This window comes from Seriola lalandi, unplaced genomic scaffold, assembly GCF_002814215.2.
Source record: "Seriola lalandi dorsalis isolate HSWRI2012SDOR001 ecotype SW California unplaced genomic scaffold, Sedor1 jcf7180002054085, whole genome shotgun sequence".
In the NCBI taxonomy this organism is placed as follows: Eukaryota; Metazoa; Chordata; class Actinopteri; order Carangiformes; family Carangidae; genus Seriola; species Seriola lalandi.
This window is the reverse complement of record NW_019524638.1, coordinates 196,150-219,208: the sequence shown is the minus strand read 5'-3', so window position 1 is coordinate 219,208 and position 23,059 is coordinate 196,150. Positions and strand designations below refer to the sequence as shown.

The 23,059-nt window shown below is 40.6% G+C and overlaps 1 protein-coding gene across 1 annotated transcript in view; it reads left to right on the top strand.

Moving 5' to 3' along the window:
* Positions 1-398: 398 nt before the first annotated feature.
* ank1b (ankyrin 1, erythrocytic b) overlaps positions 399-23,059 on the top strand; it is a 70,040-nt gene continuing 47,379 nt past the window's right edge. The window contains exon 1 of the mRNA XM_087173197.1: positions 399-1,197. Coding sequence (XP_087029323.1) covers positions 1,072-1,197 — 126 coding nt within the window. The 5' untranslated portion in view covers positions 399-1,071. The remainder of the gene's footprint in view (positions 1,198-23,059) is intronic.

The following is a 23,059-nucleotide window of genomic DNA, read 5'->3' as shown; positions in this document are numbered from 1 at the left end:
ATGCTGTTGTGCTACTGAATTGCTGCGTGAAACATCCAATGCATGACCTCCTGATGTAATGGAAAGAGGGAAAGCAGTGGAATGAGGGGGTGGGGTGGGGGGGACATACAGTTTTTATGAAGCATGCATGTTTTTGATGTTTTTTCTCCCTGTCTGCTCGTGACACTAAAACATGAGGGAAGTAGGCTGGTGTAAGTGTTAATGTATGGCACCACGTTTCTATGCCACCTGAGCATCAGCATTTGATACCCAAGGTATATCAAGAATCTTAACGCAGAAGAACAAGCGCCCATATACTGTAGGCTGTATAAGATAAAAGGTTATGTCCATTTCTGTTTTAAATGCTGCCATCTCTCTCACTACTGTTCTTTCTCTCCATCTGTTTCCAGGAGGGAGGTGCCATGGAAAAGCCATGGACAGAGAGAGGGAAGACGTGAGAAAAAAATAATTTGAAGGCATTCCGCAGCTCTGGCGCCCTCATCTTTTGTGCCTCTTGCAAGACACAGCAAAGGCTAATGTGGAAGAAAAGCCTTTAGCAGAGAAGAAAACTGTGGAGGAAGAAGCAGAGCAGCAGGAAGAGGAGAACATTTGACAGATAAAAAGAGGGAGCTCTGCAGCAGCATCCCCACTGTGCTGAACACAGGACTGCGTGACTGGTCTGTGCAAGCACAGGGAGAGAGGGAGGAGAGAGGAGAGAAGGGAGGAAGGTAGGAAAGAAAGAAGGGGGAGGGGAGGCAATTCAGCGCAGTGCAAGCTGACTGGATGAGTAGCAGCCGCGGCACAGGCAGCAGCATCAGCACCACTAGCTGTAGCATCTTTCTGTGTGGCTGCTGGAGGCTGTCTTGTGGCTGCTGTAGCATCAACATCATCCCCATACACACACAAATATCTGGACACAGACGTTCCCACGGCTTGCCTTACACACACACATGTCGTGGTGGCCACCAGAGAAGAGGTAGTAAGTGACGGGGCTTGGGGGACAGAGGAAACAGGGACGACTGGTGGTAGTGCATACAAGAGGAGGGCTGGAGCGACAGTGACTGGAGCAGCAGCAGCAATAGCAGCGGCACCATGGCGCAAGCCGCCAAGCAGCTCCGAAAGACCAAGGACCTCGCTGAGGCCGCCGCCCAGGAGCAGAGGGAGAAGGAGGAGGAAAAGATAAAAAAGAGGAATCGATCGAGGGACCGCAGGCGCAAGGTATGGCTGGCTGTCTCATGAGACAGGGGAGGTGACGGTGTCTCTCACATCCGTATTTCTCCCTCTACCTGCCTTTCTGTATCTCTCTAGCAGTCTCTCTCACTGCATCTATTGTGCATGATTGGTGAGGATGCAATTACACATGTATAATTACACAGTTGGTCTTGCAGCTTCAGCTGGTGCGTGTGTGTAGCCTAACCAGTCATGCACATATGCCATGGTACAGGTTGTGTTTGCTCGGTCAGTTATGTAGCTGTGGGGGAAGGAGAAGGAGGCTGATGATGATTGTTATGCCGCTGGAGGTGTGACCAATATAGGCTGTTGGTTAAATAACAGAAGATGTCATTTTTTCTTTTCACATGAGAAATATTTGGAGGGGGTTCAGCCATACATGGGTGCAGCTCATTCATATTAATGCAATGCAAGTTCAGTGTACTGCATATACATTTATTTTTATGCATCACATCACCATTAATATTCTCTGCATACTCTACTCCTTCCTACGAAACTATGTTGGTCTTAGAGATCGTGTCTTCCCCCATATCACTGATTTTTTTCATTGGGGGAGATGTAAAATGGAGGGGGAAGATGGAGGTACACTCCAATAAGAGATGCAATTTTAACTCATCTGGATATATTTTGGGTGGGCATGTTTGTGGAGAAATCTATGCTCATGATGATATATTACTAAAAAGGAATATTGGAATGTGTTGTCACTAGCTAGGAATGCAGAATATCATGCTGTAGGTATGAGAGCTCTCATTCACCCCTCCGTTTCACTCTTCCCCTGCACTCTCCTGCTCTTGCTGTGCCTTTAGGTGCAGATTTTATTGGGGTTGTGCTGCCTTGCACTCATGCTTGGCAGCACTGAAATGATTTATAAAAACTACACATTCTATTGTGAAAGGTAGGCAACTTGTTGAACAGACACAAAAAACTTTTATGGGTTTTATGCATAACTTACAACATTATGTGTACTGAGACTCTATTCAATGCAGTACCTGCTCTCAATGGTTTTCTGTTCCTCCTGCACACGTCTATGTGGAGTTGGTGGCAATAGAGGACAGGTCTTTTTATACTCTCTCTGTGAGATGTGTGTGTGTGAGTGCGTGTGCGTGCCCGTGTGTGTGCATGCATGCACGTACATGTGAGACAGAGAGAATGAGGGTTTGTCAGAAAGCCACAAAGGAAAAGATGCAGTACAAAAAATGGAATCTGCAGAAAGAGCTCAGGTGCTCATGGAATGTGATCTCTTCCCTCAGTTTTTAATGTTCTTTCAGCATAAAACAGGTTGTGTGTCTGGAATGCAAAGCTGTAGGGTTTGTTAAGGGTTTCTGAGGCCATACAGGAGGCTTGTAACTATATGTTCAGCTCATTTTGCTGGTTTACTTTTACCTGATGGAACTGGAAACCTGTAGTGATGAAAATGTGGTGATGTAGTAAGGTTCTTTTTTCTACAGTAGCAGAGTATCAGAGTATCTGTATATTTTTAGAAAAATAGGCCACCTGTCATGTAATATCCTATTCTTTGCACTATTCTTTTTTTTTTTAATCTCTAAAATTTAATATTCTAGGTTAGTCATACTATTTATTTAAATGCCAATGTCAATGACATAAAACACTATTAATAAGTCCTTGATAGAGGGCTTTTCTGTCTTTTTATCCTTTTTAAGTATGTCTGTCTAATCCTAGCATTTAGACATTCAAGTTCAACATAACTGGAGTCCACCTGTGTAGAAAAATGTCCATCTTTATTATCCCTTCTGTTGCATTGTGTGGGGCTGTAGTCAACCGAAGAAAATCTTGGTCGACTGAAATCATACCTACTGTTCAACCAATTGATTGCTCATGGGGAAAAAAATATCTGCATGTTATGTCTAGATTAACTAAATTGGCCACAGTGCACGGAGTGCACTCTACCAAGTAGCCCTATTAGCCTAGTCTACATCAGATAGGTCAGCTAGGCCTGTTATTTCTCACCAACATGCTAATCTGTACTTCTGCTTTGTCACATAAAATGATATTTTTTGTTTTCAGATTAGTTTGATCCAGGTAGGGTCTTTTCTCTTAACATCATTTGAAACACGCTACTAACGAAATGGCACGTAATATGAATCACTAAACTTGAAGTTATTAAATGAAATGGCTGTGTGGAAATGTCAGTTGTTATCACTGATGGAAAAGTGAAGAATTAGGTTCCTGAAACCACAGTCACTGCAAGCATAGAAAACCAAGAATGCTTTTTTGCCCCAGACACTGTAATTTGAGATGTAAAAAAGGCATCTTGAGTGCTTACTCATGTTATTGCACTTAGCTAACCATCCACTGATCTTTTTGCTGCTAACACTCACTACTTATTTATTTTACTTCTGAAGAACCGATCAAGTCATTTTATTTAAGATTCCATACATAGTAATTCGATGCAATACCACTCAATTTCCACTGGCCTTGTAAATTCTTTTGTCTTCACTGCACTGTAAGAAATAAGCACAAGCATTTTCAGTTGATCAAAAAATAAGTATTTAACAGCTCCTCTTATGTGCTCTGCACCCAGAAGGAGTGAGGAAGCAAGGCAAAGAGACAGAGAGGGACAGAGGAGGCACAGGCAGGTCTTAATGTTCTGGGGATGTTAATTAGCTCCATTCGATGTAAATCAAACTTGGCAGCATGGCATCTCTCTTTCCTACTCCTCCCATTGCACAAAGGTCATCCACTACAGTGCCAACAGAGATCCTACGATAACTCTGGATAGACTGGACAGTAATGTAGTTAGGGAAGAAAGTGCAGGGGCATTCTGCTAGCTCTGCTAGCTAAGGTGCATGTCATACAGCTGCAGAGTCTTGCAATAGGGTGGGAATAGATCCATGACCTCTGTCAGCTACTTGGAAAAAAAACACCCATAATCTTAGGATAAGAACAAGAGCAGCAATATCAATGATCCAAACTGAACAATTATATAATTATATACTTTCATATGCTAAATGCTAGTCAGACCAGATTGGAAATGGGATTATTGGAAGAAGATAACAGCAAATGTGTGTGTGCAAATTCATTGTGAATCAACATTATTATTTTCTTCTCAGTCCATACAATATCTGTATTTGTTGCTTATCCCAGGTGAATAAAAAGGCTGTTTGAAATACAGCTAAATCCAATGCATTATGTCAATAAACTGGAGTTAATTGCTTAGCTGCATTGACAGTAAGTATTCTTGCCCCAGTGGCTGTAACCCTACCACTATGGATCACTGGATCACTATCTAGCTATACTGTGGCCCTTATGTCTAGCATCATTGATCCCTGCTGTATGTTTGCTAGTCACTAGTCACAATAGATCTGTGTCTGTATTTGATGTATGCAGCTATGAATTAGGGATGTCCCGATCAAGTTTTTTGGCCCTAGTCACAATCCAAGTCATTTATCATTGTGTATCTGCCAATACTGGGTCTGATCCCTTCCTTAAATTGACCTAAATGTTGACCAAAATATTTATCTGACAAGTTGAGGTGCTGAACTACTAAATTTGGCACACCTTAGTTTTCACGGGCCACTTGATCCTAACTCTGAAGGTCTGTAGAGAAGGAGAGTAGCACTTTGCAGACAGAGGTTGTCAAAACAAAGTGCTGTATAGTAAAGAAAGCAGTGGATTTTGATCTGTTTTATTGTAGCAGATACTGATCCACTGAAATACTCTATGTCTCTGTACTGATCCTTAGGATTGGCTCAGGACATGTCTACTATGAATACAACATAAATTATTAAAGTATAAAATTTACAAACACCTGTGCAGATTTTGGTCACAATAACAACCATGCAATTTACAAAATCTTAGAACCCTACTGAATAAGATGGAAACAAACATTTTCTTGGACCACAGTTAGCTGGGCTGATGATTCATATCAATAATCAGTTCTTTATTTTGGGTAAATAATTACATGACTGCCAAAATAAGAATAAACACTAAGAATGGAATAATATGAGGAAGTACAAGAAAATGTTGGGTTATCTTCAAATTGCACTCGTGATTGTTGGGGTTCATTTTCAGACCAGTCTGGGACAAGAAACCTTTTATTGTAGGAGCTCAGCATGAGGCTCTTGGGCCCATACATTTCCTTGTTTCCTTCAGGCCTGCACTTAATACAATGGATCCAACGATCTGCTAATGGATACTCTGTGCTCTTTGTGTATATGTGTGCGTGTTCTCATGCGTTTTCAAAGGAGCTGTATGTGTGCATGCGTGCACATAAAGTTTATGTGCGCGTGTGTATGTGTGTGTGCGTGAAATAGCAGGGCTTCAGGGTATCTCATTCCACTTTTATGTAACCTTATGGATACCCAACCCTAATTAGCCAAAACTCTCCTCTGTGTGTCTCTCCATCTTTCTTTGCCTCTCTGCCCACTTCTGTCCTTACACAAAACAACACACAGGATAATGACATCAGAAGAACTTTTCGGTGATGCCTAACCTTGCTAATTAAAAGTTGTATCATCTGCATAAATAAAGAATCTCAAATATTTTTTAGACAAGCGGAAAATTAATCCTTGTTGGGCTAATTTATATTCCAGAGCTTTGGGTGCAAATTAATAGATCATTTAGGTAATTCATGTCATTGCAGTGCACAGCGGAAAGACTCTCATCCAATCTTGAGAAAAACAGCCTAATCATACACTGCATCACATAGTTCTGCCTGAACCATCACTCCTCTCACTGCTGTGAACTGCACCAACATTTTGAATGGAATTTTTTTGCCTTAGGTCAGACCATTTAAAATACAAGTAGCCCACAGGATAACACAAGAGGGCATTGAATATTTTCCTCCTCAGTCATCTTTATATTTCTGTATGACACCTTTTTAGGATAAAAGGGCAGCACTGATTAAAGACTTTTATCACTTTATACTCAGCTGTCATCTTTGACAGTTTCTTTTCTCTGTAAAATCAGTGTCAAACCATTGCAGATGCGCACAAAGATGCAATTCTACCGTGTGTAAATGCCGTATTGTATGTTGGCCCAGATCCGATGAAAGAGGTGGTATGAAAAGAATACTTTAATTCACTGTGTCTTTGTATGGCAAGGGGGAGGAAATTGAGTATGTTTATGTGTGACCATGACAATGGAGCTTTTAAGGACGTATCCTAGAATCCAAGTGGCTAATGTGTGATTTTCTGTGTGTCCAATGTTTTTGTGTGGATGGATGTGCCTGAGTCTGTATTTATGTGCGTTTATATTGCTTTTTTAAACCCACATTCATAGATTTTTTTGCCACAAGAGAGGAGAGGAAACCTCATCTACTCTATTTTGGTCGCTACCAACTCCGGAGAAATGTGTCTTCAGCTTACTAAATGTTCAGTGTGCTCCACCAGATACGTAGCTGCTAACTTTGTCTGTCATTTTGTGGACAGGTAGTGTACTGTAGGATCATCAGAGGTTGTTTTCTGAGTGCCTGAGTGTTGGATAGGAACAATAAGACTCAATTATACAGCTAAAAACAATGTCATAAAAGAGGCTAAAAAGCTATACATGCTCCGTAGAGCTTCAAGGCTTAATTGTCTCTTTGGCAGCACACCATTATTTGACCTAATAATACAAATTATATAAGCCATTTAATGTACAAGTGCTGTCTGTGCTACTGCTACAAGATATGTAATGCTTAAAACCTAATATTTTTATGTGACATAAACTTTTACATGTTCTGTTATACTGGATCCAGTTTCAGATGGTGCAGGGCGCGGTGAACGATTTTATATTACTTCTAAATCTTTGGAGACTTGGTCTGCATGTTTTTGTGAGGCAACAGTAATAGGAAGCGTAATAGTATGTGCTGCTGTCTTTTCATCCCCTTTGAGAAAAGGGAGGGCAGGATGAGCCAAGGTCGAGCAGAGCAAAGCAGCACTCAGCCCAGCCCGAAGCTGCCACAGGCTATATTTACCTGCCAGCCTAGGATTACACTGCATCTGAGACCAGAGCTACCCATCTATCTACACACCACAACCGTGTGCTAGCTGAGCAGCCGCTCTGATCCTGTATCTGATGTTGCCTCGGATCTGTTCCTGCTCAAACAACATAGGAAGATTCCAGAATAGAAGCATGATGGCCGATATTTATCAGACCTCTCTGAGGGCTTATCTGGGACTCGACTGTCACATATTTTGATCTGGAGATCAGAGTGATTTTAGATAAGCATGCCTTGTCAGACACCTTTTCTTAAGTATCAGGAAAGTAATTTTGCTCCATTAATTCAAAACTTTGATTTCCATTATGGCTGTGTGCTTGCAATTGTAGCACATGTATGATTTTAGTGTATGGACTTAAAGGATAAGGATAGGCATATAATGTAGATATTCATTTATTATTTTCATATTATATTTTATATATAGGCATAGATGAGTTTAGTAGTCTAATTCCTTTGTCTTGTTTTTGAAGAACTGGTTAAAATAATTAAAGGTTGTGTGTTTGGATTTAACTAGATCTTTAAAGTATTTGTGTTTTATGATGAAGGGTGGCTTTTAGAGAGTCTACCCATTTAGGTTTAGATTTTTCAAGTAAGATACCCCCTGTTGAATTCAAACCTTGGGTCGGGTATGAGTTCAAAATCATGAAGTTTTGTTTGTGTTTTAACATATTCCCCATGTTTGCATCAAATCTATATACGTTTTTTTTCCTTTTTGGCATTGTTACTAGCAACAGTTGTTGAGACATTGATGTGGTCAGAGTGTCACTGTGCTGATGGCCCATTAGATCAATGTGTAGTCATTGAGTTCCTCAAGAGTCACAGCTCATCTACCAGCCTGCTCCAGGTAATCAGAGCATCCATCACCATTGTTAGCAAGGCCAACCAGTGTGAAGCCCTGGCATGCAGAGGGAGGGGTAAAGGCTGTAAATCTTTTGGCGAAGTTTATTGTGACCCTGGGGTCAATCGGCAGGCGGTATGAAGTGACTGATGTTACCATGGTGATTACAGTGTGACACAGCACGGGGCGAGATGATGAAGGGACGAGGAGATGGATGAGGGCATGCCCTGGTTGGTGATGAGACTTGCTGCACAGATCGCCAGCCAGACATGAAATGCTGGGAGGAGAAAAGCTTGTTGCTTTAGCTGCACTCGCAAACTGCTCCACATGGTCCCCAATTTATGTGTCTGCTGAGTTTCATTTCGACTCAGAGCGACTCTGATGAGACCACATCAATAAGAAAACATGAGTCAGACAGCAGATTTTCTGTGATATGTCTTGAATCGCAAGTAGCTCCATTTCACATCAAAAGGGACATCTAAAATATACAACGGTTACAAAACACATCTAATTTACATAATTGACTTACATGAAGTGTATACGTAGTACTATGATGCATTTGACTCATCACAGGTCATTAACATCAGTATGTGATTGCTCTTAATTCCAAAGAATCATTAGAGTAAGAGTGAATGTGATACAGACTGGCATGATGCCACTCACACTGATATGAAGACAAAAAGCACACACACAGCCGCACACACACACTTAGAGCTGGAGCTGGGCATTATGTAATGGAATTAGGGCTCCTCAAGGTCTACATGGATGGTGTGGCCTGCAGGAGCCCACTAATGCACTGAAGCAGCCGCTCTCAGGCACACCCTGACTCCATCACTTTCCTAATGGACACAATGCATGATCAAAAATCTAGGATTTCATATAGTGGGTGGTGCGCTGAGATATTTGTTGCACATTCATCCCGTACATTTTTAAGGGCTTGTAGATATATATTTGTCACTTATAATTTAAGATTGATCTTAGGCCTTGAACAACTATGAATTTGAGAAATGGTGAGTGTCATGGTAATATGTGCATACAGCAACACATTACCAGTGACTCTCCTGTGTTAACTCATTACATTTGAATCATACATATTAATACACCGGCCATCAGCTCAGTCTTAACCCCTTTGATGTCCGTCACAAACATTTAGTGCTTAGGAGCTGCTCGGTACAACCACATTCTTTTCTTGGAGACTGTTAAATTCACAGATGTGTGAGGTTACCTGTGCAGCAGTAAACATGTCTTTTGTGTAATTTGAAAAGTGATGTATGTTTGAAAAATGCTAATGTCTTGATGGACTGGAAGTGAGTGTTCTTTTACAGGCAGTGTCACCTTTATCACACCCTTTAAGGCATGCACGTGTGTATCTGGTTAATTGCTTTTGTGTGTGTGTGTGTGTGTGTGTGTGTGTGTGTGTGTGTGTCTATCTACATAATGTGAAGGGGTCTCATGTCATTGGGATTAAGGACTGATGGCAGATGGAATAGCTTCTCTCTTTTCAGGCTCATCATTCAGATAACCAATCTATGCTGGTGGACAGAACACACACACACACACACACACACACACACACACACACACGTCAAGATAAAATCAGAATGATTGTCTTAAAGAGGAATACTTACTATAAACAGTATTGGTTTTCAGGCTGCAAAACTACAGAAAACGACAAAATGTAACGTCAGAAGCTTCCGAACATCCCTGCCAAGACCAGCTGCCATTCATTGACTGATATCACTTCACACTCTCTGATCCGAGGGAGCTTGCATCAGCACTCATTGATGGCAGCCGGGCTGGGAACACGACAGGAAGGGGAGACAGCTAGGACTCAGACCGAGCGTTTCTGCTCAGTCAACTCTAAATCCTCGTCATCCCCCTGTTACTTTTTCCCCCTCTCACCATAATTCTATATTTCCCCTCCCCCTGTGGGTATGATCTTGCATTTCTGGCTATGAATGTGTCATTATGTCCATGACATGTAGCCTACTATGTCGAAAAAAAAGAACAGATACCAATAAACAGTGCTGCATGTTTCCCAGCCTGCATCTTCCTCTGCTGTCTACTGTACTGTGGCATTGAGTCGGAAAATCCACACTGCACTTGTATAAATACTTCATTGCTAATTCAATTTTAAACTCTAGATGGAAGGAGCAAAAGTGTAGCAACTGTTTGTTCTTCCACTATGCCCTCAGTGCTTTTCTCCATCAACTATCTTTCTGTCTCTGCTCATCCCTGCCCTGTACTGTATCTATATTTCCATCCCCCCATCTTTTTTTCCTTCTACTTCTTTGTCTCCATCTTCCATCGTGCCTTATCTACTGTTTTCTTGGTTTCATTGCTCTTCTTTTTACCACACCTATAGCTTTAGATTTTTTTTTATGCTAGAAGCAAATGCATACTATGTAGTTTTTCTGGCTTAATTGCACATTTATGTGTCAAATGGAACAATTACATTGCTAGTGCTGTATGTGAAAATGTAAAAGTATAAGGTCGGTGACTTTTGACTGGACCAGTTTGAGTGAAGAGGTCACTGGAGAAAAATGATAATATAACACATTGCTTGATCACACCCTTGGCATACAGGTTCGTCTCCATGAGTGCGAGCTATCACAATATTGCACTGTGTATGAGTATTGTGCTGTAATGGACATTGTTCATCGTAAAAAATCCCATTTAATCCCATTAATATTTGGATAACACCCCAGGGCTGAGCTAGTACACCATACCAGTACACCATACCAAATGTTGCTCAGTATTGACCGAACTACATCCACTGATGAAGGCCATGAGGAGTGGCTGTGAACGTTCAGAAAAACGTGTGTTGACAGTTTTTGTCAAACTACAATGTTCAACGTAAATAATGATTCTTTGAGCTCAAAATCTAACCACATAAGTCAGTGAACATTATACTGTATATGTATTTGCAATCTGAGTAGTTTAGTAGTTACATAAGCAGAGTAATGAAACCAGGAGATGTGAAAAGTGTTTTTGTTTCCATAGTCCTCCCAAAAGCCTGTCAAATGTCTGTGTACCAGGGATTCAAAAGCGATTAAAAGGCTTTCTCTCTGGAATCCCATACATGCTGCTGTCAGCCAAACTGACTCACTTCACATGTCAGTACCTCAGGCTACATCATTCAAGCACTGTAGTTGCAGCACCAAAGTCAGCTGCTAACAAATGTGCCAGCCTGGCCAATGCCCCCGTAGAGAGCCACTGTAAAATCAAAAGCCAGGAAATCAATAAATTAACATCTGTACTTGCCCCCATTCTACATTCTAAAAATGATAGGAAAAGCAGTCAAGCGATTCACCAAACTTCAAAAGTTTGGAAATATGTATGTGTAAATCTAAAATGTCAGGGTTTCATTTTAAATATGGGCAACATTAGAAAAAAATAATGAGTGTGTGTGTGTGTGTGTTTGTCTGTGTTTTACCACTGTCCTGTAATTGACCGGTAAGGATATGTTGCTCGCGCACCACACCATACCAAATGTTAATTTACTGCTTGGTGTGCAGATTCAACTTCGTTAACTGACGTGGAGATTTTTCTCAACGGAAAACCCAGTGCATGCGGTTTGCCCTTTTCCCTCTCTCATATCCTTCCACCTTCCTGCCTCCATCCATTTCTCTTTCCATCCCTGAATCTCTTCCCTAATACCATGATGACATTGACCACAGCCCACTGATCCAACATTGATGCCAGCTACTTGACAAACTAAGAGTCAGGGATAGTGGGCAGGGAAACAGTTCAGCACATTCAAAAATCCACAGTACCACCCACGAAAATAGATGATAGTAAGTCTGTTTATTTCTCTTCAGCTCAATTTCCTTTTTTTTTCCTGTTATCCAGCAACATGACCTGTCATTAGTGGGCCACGCACAAACAATACAGTGTGTCTCGTCTTTTATGGCAACTCAATCAAACAATCCGGTCGCACAAATCATCCATAGGACAGCTATCCATTAGCAGAGTTAGAGGCTGAGTACAATAATGAAATGTTAATGTGTTTTTCTGGTGCAGCCTGTGAGTCATAAAGTATGATTTTCTAGCGTTTAGATGATATTGAGTAAGTAGAAATGGATGCAAAGGTAAAGCTGCTCTCTGAGTCTTGTGTGCTCCCTTGAGAATCGTCTTTGGCTTGGCACCCACTCCTCTTGTTTGTTTACTTCCTGATAGCATCTGTTACCAAAGTCACAAGAGCATGGAGCAGAGCCAGTGATTAAACCACAGACAGTGAGAAGATATCTCATCAGCACAGTCATTCACTGCTCTTACTGTATCTTGTACTGTATGATTCATCCGCAGCAGAACCTCTGTTTAGTAAAAACACTAATTCAAACCAGCTATGAGACTGTAACATGATGATGCAGATGCTGGCTGCCTGAATGCAGGGTTATCGGCCGAGTACTACACTTTGTATTTCACCAGAAAGACACACGTGTATCACTGCAACGCCTGACTTGATTGATTGAATGATTTATTGATTGACTGAGTAATTGATTGCATGTATGTGTCTTAAATTCTTACACTCTCGTCCTCGCTCAAACACACACAGTTGACTTTTTATATTGTTCTCTGTCTCACATCTATGAGTCATATGAACACTCACAAGTTAAGATATTTGTGGATCGTGGCCTGATTTTAATGAAGCAGAGAGACTGACTCAGCTGTTTTAGGCAGGATGACTAACTGACAGGGTGACAGGGTGTGCATTGCTGGCTCTGCACCAGTTGTCCCACGGGGAGGGCCAAGGTGAGAGGAAAAACACGCAGACACACAGTGTCAATATGCACATAGCATACATATTAAAAAACACCTCCTTAATCCTATAGCTTTAACAAGCTGAGGCTTCTTCTTCTTCATCAGAATTCAAGACAACAAGCTCACTGAAGCTTGCAGAAAGTCTACAGTGATTGATTACACTATAATTTGCATCACCCACTGGAAAAAGAGAGAAAACTAGAGACCATCTTGTGATGGGATCAACATGTTGACGTCCCGATCCATGAGTATTCTGTAGTTATTACTACATTATTACATGAACACTCAGTAGCTATTATTTCATTATTAAATGGGTACTCAGTACTCATGGGTTGGACCACGCCCATCTTGAAATGCCTTCAGTTTGATGTCAACTGCACTACATAAAGTTTCATGACTGATCTTGAACAGTTGTGACACTATTGCGGTGCCAAAATATGTCCAGACACCTGCCAAAGTACTCGAAACTGCCTGTGTGGTAGTTCCTGCTTCAGTAGGTCTCTTCAGGACCACATTTTGCCATGATGACACACGCACACGCAACTCTTGCCATTGTACGTATGGACACATAATCTTTATCTCAGTTTACAGATCTGTCTGTGCTGAGATCTCGCCCATACCAGTTTAACTTTTGAAATAATGAATGAGTTTTAGCACAAAAGAAAAATGTGGAAGTCTTTTCTCCAGCTTCCACTGTCAAAAAAAAAACAGGTACAGTTCACATTTCTTCTGTCTATACTATGTGTGTTTCAAAACTACCGCGCAGACTGTATTAAATATCTGACACAACTGATACATAACACAGCAGCAGCGTTTCCCTAGTGTCCCACATTTCATGGTTATAACATAGTTTCAGGGGCCTTTTTCACTCTGACATGAAATATTAATTAGAAAGAGAGTGTTTAATACATAGATTGTCTGCAAAGATATGTATTGTGTTAAGGCCTATCTTTTAAAGGTGTTCAGTCTTCCAGCAGAGGAATACATTTTTCAAAGCTTTGATTTACTTATATTTTAATAACATGCAAGTATTTTCCCCCGAAATGGAATAAGTTTGTTGAAAAGTGCAAGTCAGCTATGCAAGGTTTATGTGTGGACGTGTTTGGCATTCTAGTGTACATGTATGGATGAATAGCATGTGTCTGATACACAGCACAGACAACAAACATCCCCAACTGGTAAAAGATGAGTATGATTGATGGCACTCTGAACGAAGTGCGGCTTTCTGCAAATGCAGTCTGTCAGCTTGTCTAGCCCATATTTTTATCTCTCCCTGGTGCATAAAGTTTATTATAGCATGAGCTTTGGAAAGAACCCAGTGACTTCTCATGGCGACATCATGTGACATGTGTCATAGTCATGCAGATACCAACTTTGCATCTTTAAATGCGTGTGTTTGGGATAAAGCTTGATAATGCATTTTAGTGATTTTATTTTGCCATAAACTGAGGGCACAGCTTGACCTCTCTTTTCGGGTACCAACGGTGATACATCAAATGAAAAGCTGGTGTTTTGGAGATACAAAGTTTTTACTCAATAAACAGCTGCTGTGGTTTATGTCATGCCAGTATCGGAGCAGTTTTGCCGTCTTGTTGACTTGTCTTGAGAGATGGATTAGCCCTGGTTGGATTCAGTAGTCTCACATCTTGTGTGTTTATGTCACTGTGATCGTCTTAATGTCTGCTTTGGCCCACAGCCCCTTTTGTCAATATGTTAATGAGTTTAGATCCGGATTCATGTAGTATTCCAGTTTCTTTCATTTTCTCCCTCTATTTTCCTCCGTGACTCACTTCTCTAATCTAGACTTTGTAGAAAATTGTATACGGCTGGCCTTTTGAGACAAGCAACTTGCTGCATCGTTAAATTGACGGGCTGTGTGTTAACCCTCTACTGGACCTTGTGCTTCAGGCCTGACCCTGGCATCAAGAGTTTGTCCCATTGATGAACGGCTCCTCGTGGGCTAAACGACCCTTGTGAACCTGTGCAGAATGCTGAATCATAAGGAGCTGGCTCTATCGACCGGCCTCAGGGAGTGGTCACTGTCCTGTGAAATCTATCAGACCAGCAATGGCAATTTGTGGCTGAGGAGAATGCCATTATTCTTTTACAGTTGCATGTTAAGATGATTTGCCATTTTTATAGTTCTGGTTTTATAAGTGGTGATTATGTTTCTTAAAATAATTAATTTTAATTTGGATGTTATCTTCATTTTGAATATAACCTTAAAAATACCAGTGTGCCAGATTTAATTACTTGTTTTACTACTTGTTTTTTTCCCTTCATGGAAAAGAGGCACGATCAAGGTCTAAAAACTATAGCAAGACAGAGTCTGATGCTGTTATCGTTAATGCTTTTGCTATATCATCGCTATTTTTAGAAGCAGTAGTGGTGCTAATAGTCATAGTGGTAGTTGTGAACTCACATAACTGCTGGATGTAGCCATGCTCTCCTTCGATTTTGTCTTCTACTGTATCTTGTGCTTGTCCTCTTTGACTTCTTCTCCTTCACCCTCCATCAGCCTCTCTCTGCCCCCAACCCTCTCTCAGCATGCGTCTTGCTGGTTTGACTCTACACCCACTGGGTGATTAGTGATGACCTGCTGTCACTAACACAGACGTGCACAGTGGGGACGACTCACTGTGCTCGTGTCAGAATATACAGAGCTGCCACATGTATGCACAGACACGCACAGATTTGCAAACACATGAGTATAAACAAGCGTTTCATCTTTCTTGAGATAATAATGTTAATCGCTATTATCTTGGACCAAAAATCTCAATTGTCGTAATTACTAGGGATATATTTTGTAGGAAAGAAATCATACTTGAACCCTCTCCTTCATATAGTATGTTCCCCAGTCTTGTGAGGCTACTCACAAGACTCTTTCTTTTCTCTCTTTCTTTTCTCTTTTTGCAATTTAAAGTTTGTGTTTCGATATCTGAATTTGTTTTCATGTGTATATATATATGTTACTCAAATGGTTTATGGTGTATGACAGCACTGATACTTTTTCACATCTCATGCATCTTTGATATTGTCTCTCTCTCTCTCTCTCTCTCTCTCTGTCTTTTGTGACATCCGGCTCTAGTCAGCTAGTCTGTCATTCAAGTGAATGAGATTGAAGGGATTTCCATCCCCAGTGGATCTGCAAAGGATTAGCTTTTAGGGCTGGGTGTGGTTTACATGTGAGATATTGTTGGTTTGCATTTGCTATGGAAGAAAAACATTGAGATATGAGTATGTAAGATTTTGAAGGAGGGGCGTCATGGTCTGTGAACCGGGCACCATCTGACCACTGTTCATGTGCTGTGATTTGTGTGTGTCGCATGCACAGGTTAGTGCGAGCAGTGACACGGGCAATCTTGTGCATGTTGCAGTCTTTACATCCTGCAGTGAGGAGCATATGTCAGCTTCTGTGACCGCCTGTTGGCAGCAGGACTGAAGATGATGTAGCATGTTACAGCGTGTGTCTATGCTGACATGTCTGCACATGACCTAAGTGCACATGTATGTGGTTGTGTGTGTGCATTAAAATAATCGAGTGTAAATCTGTATGTCTGGATATTGGGTGTGATGCATCCACATACGTGTTGGGAGCCTGTGCATTCGTGTGTATTTGTCCTATGCCTGTGAGTGTGCTTGTGTGAGTTAGTATGTGTCAGCTCCAGAGCCCTCTACAGTTCTGATTCATGACAGGGGTGATTTGGTAGTCAGTCAGTCAACGTCACGATAGGGCAGCAGTTTCTGCCCCCCACACCAGGCCCCCCCCCCACGCCTCTCAGCCCATCTATCTCTCCCTTCCAGGCCACGATCACAGATACTCTGGCATCTAACATCCAGCTCTGCCTTCAACTACTGAGTCATACTGCAATGACCTTATAGTGACTTCTATGTTGAGTTCTGTGGTTGATTTACTTGCATGGTATCTAATCCAGTTGTTTTTCATATCAATGTTTTGTTTATTTTAGATTAAGGAAATACAGATTAAATATATATTGCACAATTAGGATTGTGTTTTTTTTCTAGGTTGTTTGTTTTCTCTATCAAATTATATTTTATCATATGGCAAATAACATTTTTTTTTCATTTGCATTGTGCAGCTTCTTTGATCTACATGATGCAAAGCATTTTCTGTTATTACCTTTTATTACGACTCAGGATTGATTAGCATATAGTTTTGTTTTTTTTTCTTACAAAACATTAAGATATGCTAAAAATGTTCAAAGCTACTATTTTCCTGATGGGCTATTTTTCACTTGTCACACATGTCATTCAGTAATAGATGTGCATGCGTGTTTCATCATACTGATGGATGCATAATAAAATGGCAAAAAGAGAGCAGTACCGGCAGTAGAAATGATTTGTTCTTGCTCTTACAGGTACACCCTCATACAGGTACACAGATTTTCATGAATCAATCAGGTTGAGTGTGTTATGGCAGTGTGGAAAAAGGGACAGGAAGCATTAAAGTACTGTTTTACGTCTCAAGAGTTTCACATAGTAACATTTACAGATGTATGTTTGAACAACTACAAACATGGCTTTATTGTATTTTATGCAGGACTCAAGTTTGAATACCATCACCCGATTCATACAGTAATGCAGGAACATAAATAATTAATAGTGTATCAAAAATTAAACACTGAACTCTTTGTTCAGTGAGCTTTGTAAATTTGCTCAAATGCTATATACATATCTCTGTTATTGTGCTGTACTCACTCTTAGTCTTTAATCTGTTTAAGCGAAGTTAAATGCAGTAAAATGGTCACTAAAATGTTGTTAAAAAAAGCTCAACAATTTTTTGGGGAATAATCTCTCAAACTGCAACAGAATAACATAAAGAGTCATTTTATATTCAGTAAGTTTGCTTGTGAAAATATGTCCGTACAATTTTGCCAAATTAGAGTAAATGTACCAATGACCAAAGGCAGTTTCAGCAACCTCAGTCTTGACCTGAGATCACCTCGAAATGAACAGATGACAGATAGATGGGGGAGGATGGAGTGATAAACAGTGCTGAAAGGAAAAGTGTTACAACACAGTGTCATCTAGTGGGACAGCACCGCGGAGGAGCTTTTGTTTCCCATTCATGTGTGAATTACAGTGCATGTGTTTAATGTGTGTGTGTGTAAATGAGTGCGCAGGTAATTTCTGTCTGTTTATTGAAGACTGTTTTTAAAGAGACGAGAAAAAGACAGAAGTAGCTGTTATGGTCAGAATATCATTACTGATGACTGGGTTCCTGAATCCAACATCAGCCAATACTGATACACATTATCTGATAGATGGGTGAACAGTTGGATGGACTGGAGATTGTATACGCAGATTTATATACAGTCTATGGGAGGGACATATAGGTAGACAGATACCTCACTTATAAGGAATCACTTAGTGTCTGAGCAAGACACTGCATCCCCACCAACCCCAAAGGTGCTGCCCTGTATCTGACCATGACCTCTGACCTCTCCCTGTGGGGGAAGTAAAAAGAAAATTTCTCAGCAGGAATTAATTCCTCTAAGACATCTATCCCATCACACACAGATAGCTTGCTCTGACACATGACTTCTCTTACAGCGGACTTTCACCCCTCCTCTCTCCATCTTTCTCTCTTGCACCTGACCTTTACTTCTCTATATCACTGTAAAAGGCATGTCCACACTAATGCATTCATTTCTGCTTTGGCCTTCCAACCACACTAAAACCAGCATAACTACCAAAACAGACTCTTTGAATACTCCCCCACTTAAAAAACAGCCATGTGAAGGAATAAAGTTATAAAGATGTTATGCAACATACACATGCCCGATTTACAGAAAGTTTCCGTTACAATGGTGTTTCAAAGTAGACACTAACAAAAACAACCAGAAAATGCTCATTCAGAAAGAGACCTTTCAGCATCTCAACAGCATTTTCAGATTTATAAGCTTTAATGTAAGGGTGGACATGTTTATCCTGACCTCCACAGTCCTTACCTGTCTTCTCTGGCATTCTTCTGTCCCCCTCCTCCCTTCTTTCAGCTCCTCCTCCACACCCCTCTTTTCCTCTATCCCTTCTCCTCTCAATCATTCTTCCTCTCATTACCCTTTTATGTCCTTTACACCTTCCTTTATTTGGTATCAGACCCCCACCCCATCCTCTCTTCTTTATGTCCTTCGTGTCTTCTTCTTTCTTCCTATCCATCACCCTGGCTCCTCCCTCTGCTGACTGCTCCCTCCTGTCACAGTGATTGTATATTGGCCTTATGGGAGACAGTGCAGTCACTGACCAGTTCAGTGCAGCTCAGTGCTTTGCATTAGTTATGCACAGATGAGTTTCAGACATAGTGGCTCCCAGCTTCTCTGAGTCTTCTCCTCTTCCTTATATTCTCGTCTACCTTTTTCTGTCTTTGCAGTTTTCATGCTTTCTTAATCATTTATGAGTTGCTGGGGTCTCTTCTCCTGTCGTGCAGAACTTTCATTCATTAAAAATGCAGCTTTACTCATCCTGAGCCGATCATTTAGACAGTATATATGTATTTTGTCAAGTATACTTGACTGCTTATTTTGAGAATTTTTCTGTTTGACATGTTTTTGAATCTAATTTTAATAACACTGATGAGAAGATTAATGCAAATCTCACATCTGTGTTTATTTTCAGGTTAAAACCTGCAATCAGTTAGCATACCCTAGCACAAATACTGGAAACAGATGGAAACTAGATGTTTACTAATGAAAAAATTATATTTAATTTGTATAATAGTATAAGAATGTGTAGTGTAAAAATAACAGATCACCATTTTACATGGGCAGTATGGAGTGCTGCAGGGATGACATATTTTTGTAGGCCAACCTGGAAACTGGCATCACCCTGGTTCCCTTGACAAAATGCCAATGAGGTTTTTACATTGGCTTTTGGATTATTTCAGAAAGTTAGCTCTGTGGCAAATAAAAGTGTATGATACTTACATGTTTTGTTCAGCAAGATAATCTTCATAAATGGACACCACTTTACGATTTTTGAAGCCTAAATTCAATTGCCAGAAGTAAAAATCTAATGTCAGGCTGTAAACGAGCTACACCACGGATTCATGACATTACCGTCACCACTACTAAACTCCCAACTTGTAGTTTGATTTTCCTTTCTTACCTCTACAAAAGCTTTTCCTCTTACAAGGTTAGTGATAGTTTACAAAGGCGCAAGTATAAACACAACAAGTCTGTCAAAGCAAACTGATGGGATCAGTTTTAGTGTTCGATGTGATGACATTAACGTCCCCTGTCATCTCATTTAGCGACTAAAGTGCTAACTAAATACTGGGATTCAGGACTCATTACTGCAGCTCTCTATTTCTTGGCTGTGACCAGTAACTTCCTGGAATGTCTGCTGGTTGCCTGGAAACTGAGTCACACTTAACCTAGATAGCTAAGCTAACCCAGATAGCTATTGGCTGTAGCTTCATATTTAACAGGCAGGTATGAGAGTGGTATCATCTAACTTGCTGACAGGAAATGAACAAGTGTATTTCAAAAAATTTCAAACTTTTGCTTTAAATGAGAGATTTATGTGTTAAGGGTGAGAATACACTCTACGGTAAAACAGTCATACCTAGAAAACTCACTCACTAACTCAGCATACGATCACAGCCTTTAGCCTCACACCTTTCTAAGGGGTTTTGTAAATGAGGATTTTCAAAGCTAGTGAAAAGCACACTGCTTCCTTGTGCCAGCACACATTTAAGGTCGGTCCCATCAAGTCCTGAGTGATCAGATACAGCTGAAATCAACTTCTAAATCATGTGGTGTCTTATTTGATATCCCTTGCCTCTCAAAGCTGATTGGGCAATCATAGACAGCTTTGCTCCCAGCAAAGTTAATGCTGCATTGGCCAATCAGTCCCAAGCCCCTTAACTGCCTCAGAGAAAACTTATCAGGAGGACTCCACAAGCACCTGGTGAAAAATAATCTCCTAAAAATGTTCCATATTACATGCTTTGGTTCAAATAAGAGTGCTTCTTCAGCAAAAAATGACGCAGTGGCACTGTTGACACAGTGACACGTGTCATATAGTTATCTCCACCCATAAAAGCATGTTTTTGTATTTCTTTGATGGTCTGTTGTTCTTGTAATGGGGGTATACGCCCTTTTTCATGGCAAACAATTTGGAACGTCACAGCAGGAAAAGCACAGGTGCAATTAATAATCATTTGGGCACGTAATTGAACTGAGCCATCGTTAAAGTTAATAGTAACACCTGTGCGTGTCCTGCAATGACATGTCAAAATGGCTGCCGAAAACAGGCCCTATTGTCTGCTTGCCTTTTGAAAATATTGCACTCAATCACAATTTGCCTGCATTGTGAAACCTACTGGAATTGGACTTTTGCAAACAGAAAAGCATTCCCTCTCCTCGTATGTTTCTCTGCAATGTTTCCTCAATTGAAGAATGTAATTTATGGCCTATTATTTATCTATTTATTTATTCGTTTGTTTTTATGGCCTGTGATTGCTCTGATGAACATGTTATATTGAATCAATATTGAAAGCATTTTCTATTACTGGATCTGAAGATACAATACAACCAAGACCAGACACTCATCTACCAAACCATTAGCAATTTAGATACAAGGTTTTAGTTGAGAATTATGTGCAGTCAAAAGTCTGTTTTTACTGTAGTTAATGACTAAATGCCCAGATGACACATTACTTCCTGTTTGTTATTAAAATGTATTCTCAGATATCAGTTGTGCTGGCAGGGAACTTGACTGTAGTTCAGATACTGAGACGGGGCAGGGAGCCCAGAATGTCAGCACAGAGTGATGATGTCAGGAGCAGACTCTGAGGGACAGCTCTACCCAGCATGCTTTGCTAGTAGCATTTCTGCAGTGCTCATAAATATTGAAGGTTTATGAAGAGAGAGAGAGAGAGCAGGCGGACTGAGGGAGAGAGAGAGTTTGCACAAAGATGCAATAGACGTGTGAGGGTTAGGATGAGAGAGATGTTCAAGGAGTGATGACAAGAAATGAGTGGATATCATGTGTAGCTGAGAAAATAAATTCAGGAGTTCAGGGCTGCTTCACTCTGTAACGTTAGTGTCCCTTACTCTGGCTCTCTCGTTTGTGTCTCCTCTCTTTTCTGTGCTGTAGGCAAAATACAAACTGAGAGAAAGAAAACAAGGGAACTAGAGGTCATGGAGAGGCAGAAGCAGGCAGATGATTTAAAAGGGAAAATGTCCATGCCTGTTACCTGAGCAAATCTTCCAAAGGCAATGAAAATTGTTCAGTGAAAGGACAGAAAGGTGTATTTCCTTCTCAGTGCATGTGTGTACACTATATCTGTGATCTTGGGGATTATTCTCAAGAGACAGTAGATTATGAAGTGAGGGTTTAGACTGAGAAACTTAAATGGAAGAATGATAAATTATGTAGTTAGAGGAGGATGTAACAGTATTTTTTTTAGACTGCTTCACCTTAAAACCAAAAAGATGAGGAATGTTGAGGAAGGTTTCAATACCTACTTCAGCTTCCTCACATCCAGCTTTTAACATTGGAAATCATCATCGATACCAAACAGAGTCTGTTTTCAATAAGTATTAAATTTTGGCATGTATCCCTGAGTAACATAATCAAGGCAGAAAGCGAGAGCTGCAGTATTAATCATGTGCACGTGCACAGTGTGTGTATGTATACTATATGTGTGAAGTAGTTGTGTGTGGGCCTGTTTTGTCGCCCTTTTTCTCAATATTTTTTGTGTGGGTTCTTGTGTACTATGTATTTCTGTACTTGTGAATGTTGCATTATTTTTATATGTCTCAGACTAAACAGACTGTAAACCTACATATTACACAGTAACAATCCCAATATCAGCGTGCGTGCGTGCGTGCGTGCATGCGTGCGTGAGTGAGGTGCATGGAGGTAAACATGAAGATACATGTATAAAAATAAGGAAAAGCATGCTTTGATTGTAACGGGTTGCAGAAGCAGTGGCCTGACAGAGGCTATAAATATTTCAGATGCTCTGTTTTAGCACAGGGATAGAGAAGACAACAGGAAGATCCTCGTTTTGATGTGTCTCATCATTGTTTCACGAGGAAGACGGAATTTGGTGCACTGCAAAATAAATTCATCTCAACAAATCATTTAATCTTTTATTCAATTTTCAGCTCTTATTTTTATTTTTGAGATAAAGGGCAACTAAGCTTCAGATGAGCAGCTTTTTACAGACATGGAGCTGTTTACACAAGTAAATGTTAGGCTGGTCTCCTGAGTTAGACCAGTGTTAGTTTTACCCGTGGACTACTCTAAACCCAGAATTTGTTTGTCATCACAATAAT